The sequence below is a fragment of the Didymosphaeria variabile genome, assembly GCF_027946475.1.
Source record: "Didymosphaeria variabile strain IMI 356815 chromosome Unknown scaffold_9, whole genome shotgun sequence".
Lineage (NCBI taxonomy): Eukaryota > Fungi > Ascomycota > Dothideomycetes > Pleosporales > Didymosphaeriaceae > Didymosphaeria > Didymosphaeria variabile.
In genome coordinates, this window is record NW_026611628.1 from 1,176,604 (window position 1) to 1,189,911 (window position 13,308).

At 52.6% G+C, this 13,308-nt stretch overlaps 6 protein-coding genes across 6 annotated transcripts; 4 read left to right on the plus strand and 2 right to left on the minus strand.

Moving 5' to 3' along the window:
• Positions 1–1,152: 1,152 nt before the first annotated feature.
• N0V89_011701 (uncharacterized protein) lies at positions 1,153–2,979 on the minus strand (the record flags this gene model as incomplete). Its single annotated transcript, XM_056220429.1, has 1 exon — positions 1,153–2,979. One exon carries the CDS (start codon positions 2,977–2,979, stop codon positions 1,153–1,155), a length of 1,827 nt encoding a protein of 608 aa, XP_056065732.1.
• A 363-nt stretch (positions 2,980–3,342) lies between these two features.
• Positions 3,343–5,173, minus strand: N0V89_011702 (uncharacterized protein; the record flags this gene model as incomplete). The annotated part of the gene is made up of 3 exons (XM_056220430.1): positions 3,343–3,628; positions 3,676–4,909; positions 4,966–5,173. 3 exons carry the CDS (start codon positions 5,171–5,173, stop codon positions 3,343–3,345), a joined length of 1,728 nt encoding a protein of 575 aa, XP_056065733.1.
• A 553-nt stretch (positions 5,174–5,726) lies between these two features.
• N0V89_011703 (uncharacterized protein) lies at positions 5,727–6,691 on the plus strand (the record flags this gene model as incomplete). Its single annotated transcript, XM_056220431.1, has 2 exons — positions 5,727–5,734; positions 5,860–6,691. The coding sequence occupies 2 exons, from the start codon at positions 5,727–5,729 to the stop codon at positions 6,689–6,691; spliced, it is 840 nt and encodes a 279-aa protein (XP_056065734.1).
• A 118-nt stretch (positions 6,692–6,809) lies between these two features.
• On the plus strand, positions 6,810–9,174 carry N0V89_011704 (uncharacterized protein; the record flags this gene model as incomplete). Its single annotated transcript, XM_056220432.1, has 3 exons — positions 6,810–6,814; positions 7,023–8,695; positions 8,744–9,174. The coding sequence occupies 3 exons, from the start codon at positions 6,810–6,812 to the stop codon at positions 9,172–9,174; spliced, it is 2,109 nt and encodes a 702-aa protein (XP_056065735.1).
• Positions 9,175–9,938: 764 nt separating this feature from the next.
• N0V89_011705 (uncharacterized protein) lies at positions 9,939–10,853 on the plus strand (the record flags this gene model as incomplete). Its single annotated transcript, XM_056220433.1, has 1 exon — positions 9,939–10,853. One exon carries the CDS (start codon positions 9,939–9,941, stop codon positions 10,851–10,853), a length of 915 nt encoding a protein of 304 aa, XP_056065736.1.
• Positions 10,854–11,839: 986 nt separating this feature from the next.
• On the plus strand, positions 11,840–13,271 carry N0V89_011706 (uncharacterized protein; the record flags this gene model as incomplete). The annotated part of the gene is made up of 3 exons (XM_056220434.1): positions 11,840–12,220; positions 12,951–13,131; positions 13,195–13,271. The coding sequence occupies 3 exons, from the start codon at positions 11,840–11,842 to the stop codon at positions 13,269–13,271; spliced, it is 639 nt and encodes a 212-aa protein (XP_056065737.1).
• Positions 13,272–13,308: the final 37 nt, after the last annotated feature.

Genomic DNA, 13,308 nt, shown 5'->3' on the forward strand with positions numbered 1-13,308 from the left:
CATCCGAGGTGCCCACATGCAATCTATACAAGTATTGATGATTCCAAAAAAGGAAAAGCAATGGTACTATTTTTGCGGCTCTCATCATGCCGTCGCCTCATATAGGGAGATCTACGATCGGAATCGCGAAATGGCTCGACTTCCCTGTAATTCGATAGTCGTCGGTCGCTGCATAGCAGCAGGTGATGAATAGCATGATGTTGACCATGCAGCATAGTAAAAAGAGTCGAGTGATGTGGTATAAATTCGACCTCGCTCCACCTCTCCTCTGACATTTGGCCTTATACTGAGTCAAACACACGATCGCTCCTGCCACAAATCCTCCATTCGCTTTGTTAGAGCTCACTACGTTCGTTACACCATGCGTTGCACCATCGCCGCCCTCGCTATATTCGCATCCTCTGCCGCAGCTGTTGGCAATGCCGTTGTATCGAACAAGTGCACCAGCACCATCTACGCATGGTCTGTAGGCTCCTCAGTAGGTGCCAAACAGACCATCGCGCCAGGTACATTCCCATCAACCCATGCTCTACCCACCCGGTCTCACGCTTCTCAGGTGGAAATTTCACCGAGCTACTCCATAGCGATGCCACATCCGGCGGAATTGCGCTTAAAATTACCTCGGTGAATGATGGCTTGTACAATGGCTCTCCGCAGCAAATCTTCTCATACAGCCTCGATGGTGGCTCAGTCTGGTATGACTTGAGCACCGCTTTTGGTGAGCCGTTCAGTGGAAAACACGTCACGGTTACGAGTAGCGGAAGTCCTACCATCGACTGGCCGAGTGGCTCAAACCCTGGGGGTTCGCAGGTCAAGGTGGGATCAAGCGACCAGAACGTTGTCTTCACGGCGTGCGCATAGAGTCAGGTTTAAGACGATATGTACACGAACCTTGGAATGATGCGTGGGAATTAGTTTCTGTAATGTTGATATAATTCTTGATGAGATGTTCAGGTTGGACTCAATAGTCCAAGTAATCTATAGTCCGAATGCTCGACGAAATGGAAAATGATGCATCTATCAGCCTCGATAGTGCCGTGCATTGAATCTCTGATTACTAAATTAAGCTTGCGTGCTTTCGTTTGGGACGTCTGCAGAAACGGTCAAAGTTCCAATCTGCGACCTCCCAGCCAGGGCCTCATCCAGGCTGACTTACACCAAAACAAATGTATCAGCCTCATCCTCCGTCCATTCCACTGCCTCCCCATGCATGCACCCCTCGAGATAGCAATCCCCGATCACCGTCCACTCGTCTCTTTCCTCACTCACGCTCTCCAACACAACCGGCACGATACATCCATGCAACACTGCAATGGCTGAACCCTTCTCCTCTCCACTCTGCGCCCTAGTCCCAATGAACGGTACAAGGCCCATCCTACCGCGCTCCGTTGTAGCAAATCGTCTTCCCCGTCCTATGGAAAGGCGTGAAGAAAGAGACTCGTTGTATCCCAGATTGTCGACTAACCCGGTACTCCACTCTTTCTTCTTAAGACCTAGAACCTCCTCAGCTGACTCCTTCGGCGTGGCCCCGTTCGCAGAGATAATATTGAGAAACCGTACGAGATCAACACGCGTCCAAACTCCAAAGCCCGAGTCTGGGAGATCAGACTTGATCTGTGCCGCAATGCCTTCAAGATACGCATCGTCTGCGTCGCCGAAGTAGCGGTCTATTTTCGCGCTGCTGATGCGTGCAACACGGTCAATGATCTCACCTCTCACGTGTAGTCTCTCCGTCTCAACAGCGTCTTCATTCTGCTGATGCGCATGTTTCCGCCCCGCAGCAGCATCCCACTTGACGTTGGAGAAGAATGCGCGGGTCGTTCCTGCCACAAGACGGAACGGTGCCATCAGCGGAAGCCACGTCCAACTGGGCACCCAGCTGGCGAAGCCCTTCAGCTCGTCTGGCGTGCTTTCGATCTTTGCGTCTATGTTTGCGGACCATAGGGACAGGAAGTCGATACTGCCATACGTCTGCGCCACGCTGACTACAAAAGCCGTAAAGTTGTAGCTTATAGTGCGCGTGTAGTCTGGGCGAAATGAGGTTCCTTCTAGCATCCCTAAGAAAGCGCATAAGCGGTCGACTAACTCGGTGGTTTCAAACTCGCTAGCAACCTGCGCCATGAATTTTAAGAACCGCAGGGGTTGCCGATCTGTGAAGGGGAAGCGCTTGAGGCTCATGAGTGTGTCGTACGCCTTGGTGTTGTCTTTGTCTTCGTCGCTCATGACCGGTGGCAAAGCCATGTTTGGTGGGAGTGTCTGTAGATCAGACAGGTCTTGCATGGTGAAGGTGTAAGAGCCAGCGAGGAAGATGACGGCGCGCGAGAGTAGCAATTCCTGCACAACCCAACTGCGGCGAAACCAGCGACGGCTCCAAAAGCGGCGAGCGGCGATAGCGTACTTAGGGTCAGTTTCTGTAGAAACCCAGGTCGAGCGGACAACGAGCATGCGTACGCTGTGGTTGTAGGCCTTGTGGGTGGGGAGGGTTTTGTGGGCATCCTCTCTGCTTGCGAGACACTGTTCAAGCTCGTGAAGCCACTCTTTGATTATGGTGGTGTGTTCATCTGCAGGACCAAGCCAGACGATGACGCGAGAGCCGGCTTTGTAGATCTTATCCATGATGCTAACTTGTTGTGCTTTTTCACCTGGGTCGTTCTGATTGATGCATAGCTGGTCGATCCAGAGGTATCTTGTCTGGGAAGTGCGTACAAGATGCGGTATAGCCTGCGACAGATTCTGCGTCAATCCAATCACACCTGAATTATTGTGAAGGGAAAGAGAAGCCACGCGCCTAGGGGCACCCCATGTGTATGACAGGGTTTCGAATGCAAATGGCTCCGAGTCGGTAGGTAGCTTGATGATGACAATTTCGAAAGTCGTGTCATCGTCACTACCATCGGTATGTATGTGAAGAAGGCGGATATGGTGAGGTGTAGGGAGGGCGTCATATTCGTATGTCGTAGGATAGCTGATGGGATCCATGGTGGGGTACGACGCAGGTGTGATGCTTCGCTTGAGCTTGGAGACAAGCTTTTCGCTTGACCTGGGCTTACAGAAAGAGTTAAGCGGTCCGTTCGTATAGTTGCAGGCACGTAGCTGAGAAAGTAGCAGTTGGATTTAGCAGACGTGTGCATTGCTATGACGGCAGATTCAGAATGCAAGAGGTGGTGAATCCTCTACTATTACATGTTAGCAGATAGCTGCCTGCGTACAATTGCGCCAATAAAAAAAGAATCGAATTCAAACGACCATGAAGCATATCAGATCGTGGTATTTTGTCTACCCATCATTCCTCATAAAGCCACCTGGACCAATCGAGTACGTAAATCGTATCACATGCAACAATTACGACTCATTCTCTTCTTCCTCCTGAATAGGAGCCTCCTCAATCTCTTCCTCGAAAGTGTGCTCTGGAACTGAGTACAGCCGAAGTATGGACTTGTTCGGGTCCTTGACGAGCACGTACTTGCCATCGTCCATCTTGAGGCACATGTCAGCGATGGTACGGACAATACCCCAGCCGTTGTTGAGGTTGAGGGCCATCTGGTTGGCGAAGTCGCGGGGCTTATTGGTGAGCACGCCGAGGACGACATGATCGTTATTGTTCTTCGGGTTGGCGCGGGATACGAAACTGGGTTTTGTTAGTCATTTGTCTGCGACATAGTTGGAAATTCTTACCCAAGCTTCATCGAGTCGGCCTTCGCAAGGATAGATTGGGTAGCCCATCGAGCCAGCTTGAAAGCGTTATTCTTCATCTCGGTGGCAAGAACAGCACCACGCTGGCTAGCCAACTTCGTCCGCCAGTCGAGGGCGCCGCCGCTACCCTGAGCCTTGTTGTCAAACTCGTTGAGAGCCTTGATAATCAAGTACTGATCTTCGCCGTTGATGTTGTTCTTCACGACAGCGTCGAATTCTGTCCGCACGATGAGGTGCAGTGGCTCCTCGTCCTGGTCCAACGACAAATCGAAGCGGCGGTACTTGTAGGCCTTGGAGGCTGGGGGATCGCTCTCAACCTCCTCGCTGTAGAAGGGGTGTTCGTGAGGCATCTCAACCTTGTTAGTCTGCGACTCGTTCACGACTTGAAGCGGGAAGACATTGTTAATATGGGTTGCTTCGAGCATCAAGGCGCCAGGGCTGTTCATGGTGTCCTTGTTGCCTTCTGACATCTCGAGCGGTGCATCCGTCGCGTTTTCGTTAACCGTGACCATATCCAGATTCGAGTTGTCGCGCTTGTCGATGAAGAGCTTGCTGCCTCTCTTGGTAATGACGAGATCCCACGAGTATACAGACTTCGTCGCGCACATGAGTACAGAGAGGATGCTGTCGGTGGCGAAGATGGTAGCCTCATCCTTCTCGGCCAGCTCTTGCAGTATAGGATCGCTTGAGGTGGTGACATTGTAGGCGGCGCGCTCGAGGACGTTGAGTTTGCGTTGGGAGGTGACAGCACCGGGCTGCTTGTCGTAGCTACGGTCGTAGTAGTAGAGGAAGCCGTAGCTGTCGATATCCTCGCCATCGCCTGTGGCCAGGTTGAGCTTGCCCAGACGCGCAAAGTCCATCTCCTCCAACACCTGCCAGTCTGGCTTGACCTGCACGGACGCATCGCGGTTGCGCTGCGGCTTGTCGTCCCTCCAGCCAAAGCGGCGGCCTCCTCGGCCACCTCGTCCGCCCCTGTTGTCGTAACCCTGCTGTCCGCCGCGTCCGCCAACGCGCTGGAAGGTGCCCCGCCCACCGCGCTGTGCTTGTTGACCACCTCGTCCTCGTCCACGACCGAAGACGGTGCCACCTCCACGGCCGAAACCCCTGGTCCTGGTCGATGTACGTGCGTTGTCGACGACGGAGAAAGTAGCCTCCTCTTCGGCCATTTGTACTGCGAACGGGTTCGTGGTCTGGTTCGCGCCGTACACCTGCTGATCTGCGGGGTATGTCAGATATGGTCGTTCTATGTCCCCAGCCAGAATCAGCCATTACCTCTGTAGTTGCGTCCACCGTAATTCTGGCGGCCGCCCCGGTCCCTGTCTTTACCGTCTGTCCAATCTGCCATGCGGCCCAGCTTGTCCGCCTTCGAGTAGGGCGCATACGGGACGCCTTCGAGCATAGTCTCGCTGGAGACCTCGGGTCCCCATGCTTCCTTCGCAGGCAGCGCCGACACGAGGTCGAGGAGTGAGACAGGCGCCATGATGTGTGGGTGAATTGCAGCGTGGGGCAGTTTTGGTCGCGCGCAACACAATTCTGAAAACGACGAGTGGGAGAAACTCTTGGCACGCCGCTAGTTTATCCGAGCCGCTGCCGCCGCCTCTTTCACCTTTGCCCCTCTCCAACATTCTATGCGCCCGTGATCTCTAATGCAACTTCACTCTGGGCTTTAAGAGTCGAGCTAACATGGAGTCTGCGCTGCACCCTCGAGTCCGGAGCATTCAACGCCATGGACAAAACAGAAGTGCTCGTGCACATATCCACACCCACGACAAGAGCAAACGATGACCTATATCGATCACTAGCTGATGCATACCTTGGATTTGAACCGCATGGACGAGGTGAAAATACTGTAGATGACGAAGCGCTTCCAGAACCCACCAGTTCCCGAAGACAAGCCTTAGCATCCGACACCGCGGCCACAGTCCTCCGGAGCATGGATTCGTATGGAAGTTTCCCTTCGCATCTCTCTTCAGGAGACCAACTCAATGACCAGCATCATTCCGAGAATCATGAAATTCCTTCTTCACCCGAGGATGTCTCTGTTAGCAGACTCGAACGGTTGGAGCGCATTCAAACCAGATGGAGAGAGCAACGGACTCCACGATCCAGCTTAGCAAACAATCGCCGACAAAGCAACAGTATTTCAATTTTCCCCGCTGACGATAGCACTTTCATTGAAGATACTCAACAAGCGATTCGGGACATGGAAAGTCAGCTTCCGGATCATATGTCTACCACTTCAGAAGAAGCCTCAGAGGACGAGGCGGATGATTCTATCTTTGAGGATGTAACCCTCGGCGCCAATGAGGTAGCAGGGAGCGAGATCAACCGCACTCCATTCAGGCCGTCATCTGGGAATGTTCAAGTCGAACCACATCTTGACGGTGCTCAAGACCAGGAACAGCCGAGCATACACAAGTATATCAATGAGGCCGCCATCCAGAAGAAGGTCCAACTCCCATCATCGCAGCATTCGGCCGTCTCTGTGAATTCAGCAGACAAGGAGACGAGCGAAGTAGGACATCTAGAAGCCCCAGCGCATCGTGTCGATTTCCATACTCTCCCGTCTGTAGTCTGTCCGCCTGCTCCAGAGGTCACCGTGATGTCGCCAGGCACGTTGCCCTCCCAGATCACACCTTACCTCCAAAAGCTGAAGCAACAAAACCCAGGACGCTTCAAACCGAAGCCGGCGTCTAGGGCGTTAGAAGTGGACGAGCGAGGGCATTGGCGTGTGGACTGCAGATTATGGCCAAAACATGTGCAGCAACAGTTCTGGATCTTCCTCCAAAAGGACATTGAAAGTGGCAGGCTTGGGTGGGGCATAACTCTCCATCGGGATGCTGTGAGGATGAGGCTAGGACTAGTAAGACTGTACTGTTGGGGAGAGCTTGTTGAGCATGTATGGCTGGCTTTATGGTTGCACTCGGGTGGGAGGGTTTGGAGTACGGGGGCTGTATGGCTGGATGCCGAAGAGCTCGAGGTCATCAGCATCCCTTGAATCAGCATAGAATAGCCTACCTGAAGCAAATCCCAGTTGCACTGTAACTTCGTGCACATTGATGTGATTTCAGCGGCGTTCGAAACATGAAAAGTCGTAGCCAACTTTCATTCCAGTGATGATGTGCATACCGTACTGCAGGGTCCGACTCGGTCCCTCGCCTCGCCGTGTGAAACATGGGCGCCAAGGAACTGCGGCATTGCTTTGATCAGCTCCGCAGGCCTAAACCTCAAGGGCGTATCCGCATTTCCGCCTTCTTACAATGTGAGCGTGCTTTTGCCGTTCGCAATTAAACCATGCCGACCTCAACACGCGAAACGATCGGCCGAAGACGCGACTCGGACAGCGCCGACGAGCGCACCCTCATCGACCCGCTCTCCGACGACGACCGCTACGGCTCAGAGGTGTCCGAAGGCGACTACGATCACGATATCCTAGAGTCGGAGGATGAAAGAGAGCAGCTGTTGACGCAGAAGGATGGATTGGGTGCCTTGTTCAACAAGAAGGGCGCGAGGATTGGGAAGAGGGATCAGAATGCGCCGACGAAGAAGAGGGGTAAGAGAGGACACAATGACGAATCGAGTGCGCTCATGTACGAAATGGAAGAAGGTGTTGGCATATCTACCCCGAGTTTGGATCGGAGATCGAGCGAGAGCGATGAGAGGAGGTTGTTGGGTGTCGGGACACAGAGACAGGTATGCACCATATCTCTCTTGGAGGTCAGGGCTAACGAACACCAGATACGGCGGAAACGCATATGGCGTCGTGTAAGCATTTACGGGGGAATTGTAGCCTTGTTCTTCGCCCTCCTCTTCGCCGCATATCGAGCCTCGAATTCAGAGCACCCAAAGAAAGCTGCGGCAATGGTGTCCAATGGCACACACCTATTCGCACCCACAACGATCCTCATATCTCTCGACGGCTTCCGCGCAGATTTTTTGTACCGCGGCTTGACTCCCACCCTCAACAAGTTCGTAGCGGAAGGCATATCGCCCAAGTACATGCGCCCCAGCTTCCCCAGCGTTACATTTCCGAATCACTTCACGCTGGCAACTGGCCTATACCCGGAAGCACATGGTGTCGTGGGAAACAGCTTCTGGGATGAAGATCTGCAGAAGGAGTTCTACTACACCGACCCTGAAAGGTCTCTGCAACCGTACTGGTGGGGCGGCGAGCCTCTCTGGCGGACTGCTGAGCGGCAGGATGTCCGGGTCGCGGTACATATGTGGCCTGGGTCCGAAGTCCACTCTGAAGATTTCCAACCCGCCTACGTGGACAAGTACAATGGCTCGGAAGTTCTACCTAGAAAGGTTGACCGCGTCATGGGCTTCCTCGACCTCCCTGGACCGATGGATATAGGCGCGATGTCGGACCAACCCCGACCGCAACTCATTTTGACGTATGTGCCGGACGTGGACAGCGATGGGCACAAATACGGACCCAACAGCACGGAGATCCGACAAACCATCAACAATGCTGATACCATGGTCGGCGAAATCCTCAAAGGACTAGAAGAGCGCAACCTCACGGATATCGTGAACGTAGTAGTCGTATCAGACCATGGGATGGCCACAACTGACACCTCGCGCCTCGTCCAGCTCGAAGACCTCGTCGACCCCAACGAGATCGAGCACATTGACGGCTGGCCTCATTTCGGTCTTCGGCCAAAGAAAATAAGTGACGTCGAACGCCTGCACAAGCAGATTATCGACAGAGCGCAGAACATGTCCAGCATTGAAGTCTACCTCCGTGACAAGGACATGCCAGAGCGCTACCACTTTTCGCAAAACGAGCGCATCGCGCCGCTGTGGATCATCCCGAAGACGGGGTGGGCTGTCATTGCTGAAGCAGACGGCAATATACAGGACATGATCAAGAATGGTGATGTGTATCACCCTCGCGGCGTTCATGGTTACGACCACGAGCATCCGCTCATGAGGGCGATTTTCATCGCACGTGGTCCCGCATTTCCACATACACCCAATAGCCGCGTGGAACCATTTCGTAAGTCTGTATTGAAGATCAAGAAGTTGCATTGCTAATGCTCGATAGAAAACATCGAAGTCTACAACATCATCTGCGACTCCGTTGGCATCACGCCTCTTGCTAATAACGGCACTTTACGTCTCCCCTTGAAACCCGTAGGCCTGCACTCCGACAAAGACAACCTCCCGGACGAGACACCTGCAGATCCCGTCTCCGCTTCTTCCTCTTCATCGCCTTCTCCATCACCCAGCGCAGAAGCTGTCACTGTGAGCCTTGCCCTTCCTTCATCGAGTGCGGCAACACCCGCACAGCCCAGTAAAGCATCGCCTACGTTCAGTGCGCAGCCGACCTCGAAGCAAAATTGGTGGGAGTGGTTGACGCATAAGGCGGAGGGCGCGGAGGAGTGGGTGGACACCTTTTTGCATGATCATTTCACCGGGTTGGAGAATGGGAAGGAGGGAAAGGAAAACCAAAGGCCGAATCAGGAACCGCAATAGAAGGGATGGGATACAGGTGGCGCAGGGTCAAATGGTCTGGTTGAGTTTAGACGTTTCGCAATTATGTTATGATACCCGTTTTTGGGCGCTATAGAAGCCGTTCTGGATTGTTTGGCTTTTGGTTCGTGATTCTGTGTTTAGATGAGCGTCTGTGTATTCTTCTGGAATGGTATGATAATATTGGAGGGCAGCAGTTTGCTGCGATCGGAGGAATGCATGGCACCTTGCTAAAACATCGTGAAGAAACTACGGGTCTTCGCGTTGAGGAATTCGCCCTTTTGGAGCTCTCGTAGTGAGCTCCATCATGACTATTGGACCTTAATAGAGTCGAAGAGGGTTCGAGTATTGGAGAGATGTGCAAACCGGTGGGTTCGATGCGTCTACGCTAGGCCTCCTAGCCGCACCCGCCTACCTGTTCTCTCCGATCTCCTGCATGCACGATTTATGCACGACATGCGCAGCCGCAATGCTCACATTGAAATGGTCAGAGGGTGGCTATGCCGTGATGACTATTGTAACGTGTCATTGTCGACTGCCTATTCTTATTGCTTATGTTGCACAGATTCGCCCCTTTACCGTGCGGTAATTACGTGCCGTTTGCCACTTTCCTCCTGACTCTAGATACTCGGGTATTCGTTAGCAGCCTGGGGTCCACACACTTGTGCACACTGTGGCCAGAGCGTAGTAAACGAGCCGTTTGCATAGAAAGCGTGCGCATCCCCCATGCCGATCTGCTGTACCTGTACTTTTACTGCGCTGTCAAAATGTTTATGAGTGTGAAGGAACGCGCGCGCCAGATCGCCAGTGGGCAATTTTCTCAGCCAACTACAAGCGCTCCTGATGAGTCTTTGATTGATCTTGCGCCTGAACCTAAGCCTGCGACACCGGGGAAGAAGGGAAAGAATGTTGCAAAAGAAGCACCTCCAAAAGCAGCCGCTACGCCCTCGAAAACAAAAGCGTCAAAAGCCGCGGCTCCTAAGGAATCTACGCCAAAGGTTAAGCCTTCACAGAAAGCACCTCCCGAGGCAGCACCCCTAAAAGCCACACCAATAGCCACAGCAATAGGCGCATTCCCGAAGACACCAACCTCAAAGACGACCACACCACCTCCAGAGGCCCCCACACCTAAGAAGTCTTCTTCAAAGTCAAAATCAAGCAAGGAACCCTCGAAGCCATCCTCTCCCAAGATCGGGTCTTCGAAATCCTCTTCGTCAAGCAAAGTCACGCCGCAACCAAAGGTCCCGTCCTCGCCCAAAGTCGCACCACCAACAAAAGCCTCATCATCAACAAAGTCCACGTCCTCCAAACCATCTTCCACACCCTCCAAATCTAAACGCTCCAAATCCCCTCCCAAACGCGTCGACTCTCCCCTCGAAGACGACGACGACCCGCTCTCCGCGCTCAAATCCGCCTGCCTCAAGCAAGTCTCCGGTGTGACCGGCCTCGGCGGACGACGCCTCGCCATCGTGCTCAAGCAGCGGTCGACAGGGGAGTGGTATGCCGCGCTCAAAGACACAGGGTCGGACAAGTACTTGAAGATGTGGATGAACAGGGAGAAGACGTTTGCGACCAAGCAGGAGGCGCTGGAGGCATATCTTGTGTTTGCGACGAAGATGAAGAATGGGGTGAGCTGGTTTCCTATGAGCCCTCGGGCGAGCAGTCCAAAGGGGAAGAAGTGAGAGGGAGGCGTGGCGTGGCGGTGGCTGCATCAGGGCTGGACCTGGATGAAGAGTGTACATTATAATTGGCGATCTGGCGGGCATTCTGGTTTTGCGCGTTTTGCTTGCGCATGGCTGGCGTTGTATACCCTGGATGGAATCTAGGATTTGTGCGACTTGCTTGAAAAGTCGACATAATGTATATGGCTGTGTATGAATAAGGGCTGGACATAGTTAGTATATAATCTGTAATTCTATAATGTACATAGCACGACATGTGTAACGCGAAGCGCGCGTCGCACTTTCAAAGAAACCACCTCATGAATCTTGTCACTGCTCTGCATTTCGATAGGAGTATCTTCAAGCGGAGGGGGTCCATCGATCGCAAGCAATGTGTAAAGGATGTACTAGATTGGGGAACGATCGTGAGCGTTGGTTGGTACGAATAGGCGTTGTGACAGTTCGTTGCTAAACCTGTTAGTTTACTGAAATCGGCATATCTGTTACGGTGATATTTGTTGTTGAGGCAGGTGTGGGCACGTTGACCTGCATCCTCTTGAGGCAGGGGTCTCTGGTGTTCGGCAGGAGCTTCCTAGCGTTATTCATAGGCAGTGCAGTCCTAGCCGCTCTGATAATGCATCACTCCTACACCTACTTTTATCGGTATTTTCTGATGTCACGGAATGATCATAATCAAAGGAGAGAATCATAGGAGGCAGGCCCCGTAGCCACTACCCGCTTCTGATAGCTATAGCAGTTGACCGTAAGAAATTATCTTCACCAAGAGCAATTAGACTATTCAGGGACGAGTTTTGACAAACAATGGGCTTAGTAGCTAAGGACTAATGCGGAGATCACTAGGGCGCATAAATACGAAGAGCACTGCAGATTATAGGCATCGATGACAAGCCGCTAACCAATAAGATGGCACTCCGTGAGGTTGACCTCATGTGCATCAGCCTGATGCCCCGCCGTCAATACGACAACAGAACAACATATCGCACACAATGGAGCAAAACCTCCAAGACGCCGCATGTTCTGGTTGCGAGGCCTGTCTCTGGGGAGCCACGCTGTGTTCGCCCACCCGAGGGCCTCCTTCTGAAGAGGCGCCGTCGCAAACGGATATGGCAGACACGGATGATCCCGCGACACCGGAGGCTTTCTTCACCGCTACTCCAGGATATAAGAGCCACTTGGAGACCCCCGGACGTCTTAACCCAGACACAGAATACGGAAGGACTCTGCAGGGGCAAAAGCTACTAGTAGCGAAAGAAGTAGAGCTCAACTGGTCAGGACGAGGCCAGCACGTCGAGTTCAAGGAGAACGAATATATTCCTCTAGAAGTCGAGAAGACAATTGGGTATTCGGCCACTGCATTGATCGAATCAGTACGTTGCCTCAGAATACGATTGGCTCGCAAATCGATTCCCTGTAAACGTAAGGCAAGCCTGAAAGATCTGGTCCCAGAAGTCTCGTATCTGCATAGATTGCGACATCCCCATATCATACAAATGGTGGGCACATATCTCCAGAAGAACACTTTCTCGATATTGCTTTATCCTGTTGCAACCGGAGACTTGGCCAAGTTTCTAGATGAATGGAGCCCTACGGACCATTTCTGGTCTAGAAATAGCTCCCCGTGGGCCCAGGCGCAGAGAGATCTGTCGCGTTTCTTCTTTTGCCTGACACATGCACTCCGTTATATGCATAGCCAGGGCATTCGTCATATGGATATTAAACCGAGCAACATCTTGGTTCACGAAAGGCGCACTTTCGGACGCCCAACAGTGCGGTCTGTCTACCTGTAAGCTTCAAGCAATCGCGTTGTCCTAGTTTATAATTAACGGAAACAGAACCGATTTTGGAATCAGCAAGGCCTTCATCAAGGAAGACGGATCTCAAACGGAAGGCCCATCATCAATGACAAAGAGATGGTGTAGTCCAGAGGTAGCAGCACAGGAACCACGAGGCAGGGCTGCCGATGTTTTCTCACTGGGTTGCGTCTTTCTTGACATGTATACCGTCCGTGTAGGTGAATCTCTGGCTGAGTTTGAAGTATTCCGAGCGCAAGGCGGGGACAGTGATGCTTTTCACCTGACGTTACCGCAAGTACACCAGTGGATCCAGAAACTACGAAGCAAAGTGTTGCTACCCGACAAGGATGTATTTGGGTTCCAATGGGATCCGCTACCGCCGCCAAGCTTGCTTCTAGATCTCTTAGGCGATATGATTGCGGAGGATCCAAAAAACCGACCGACAGCCGTAGAAGTTGCCACTCGCCTAGAGTCCGTACCGAGTCGTAAGGCAGGAGAGTCATTTGACTGGGAAACTTATTTTTGGAAATGTTGCTCCGTATCTCCAGAAACGTATCGTGTGGCTGAGGAGGATGAGATTCATGAGGCCTTCAAATTTAGTAATTACATTGAGCCGGTCCGCTGAGGTGGATGAAAATAGCAGCAGTCAGGTACCGGGTAAC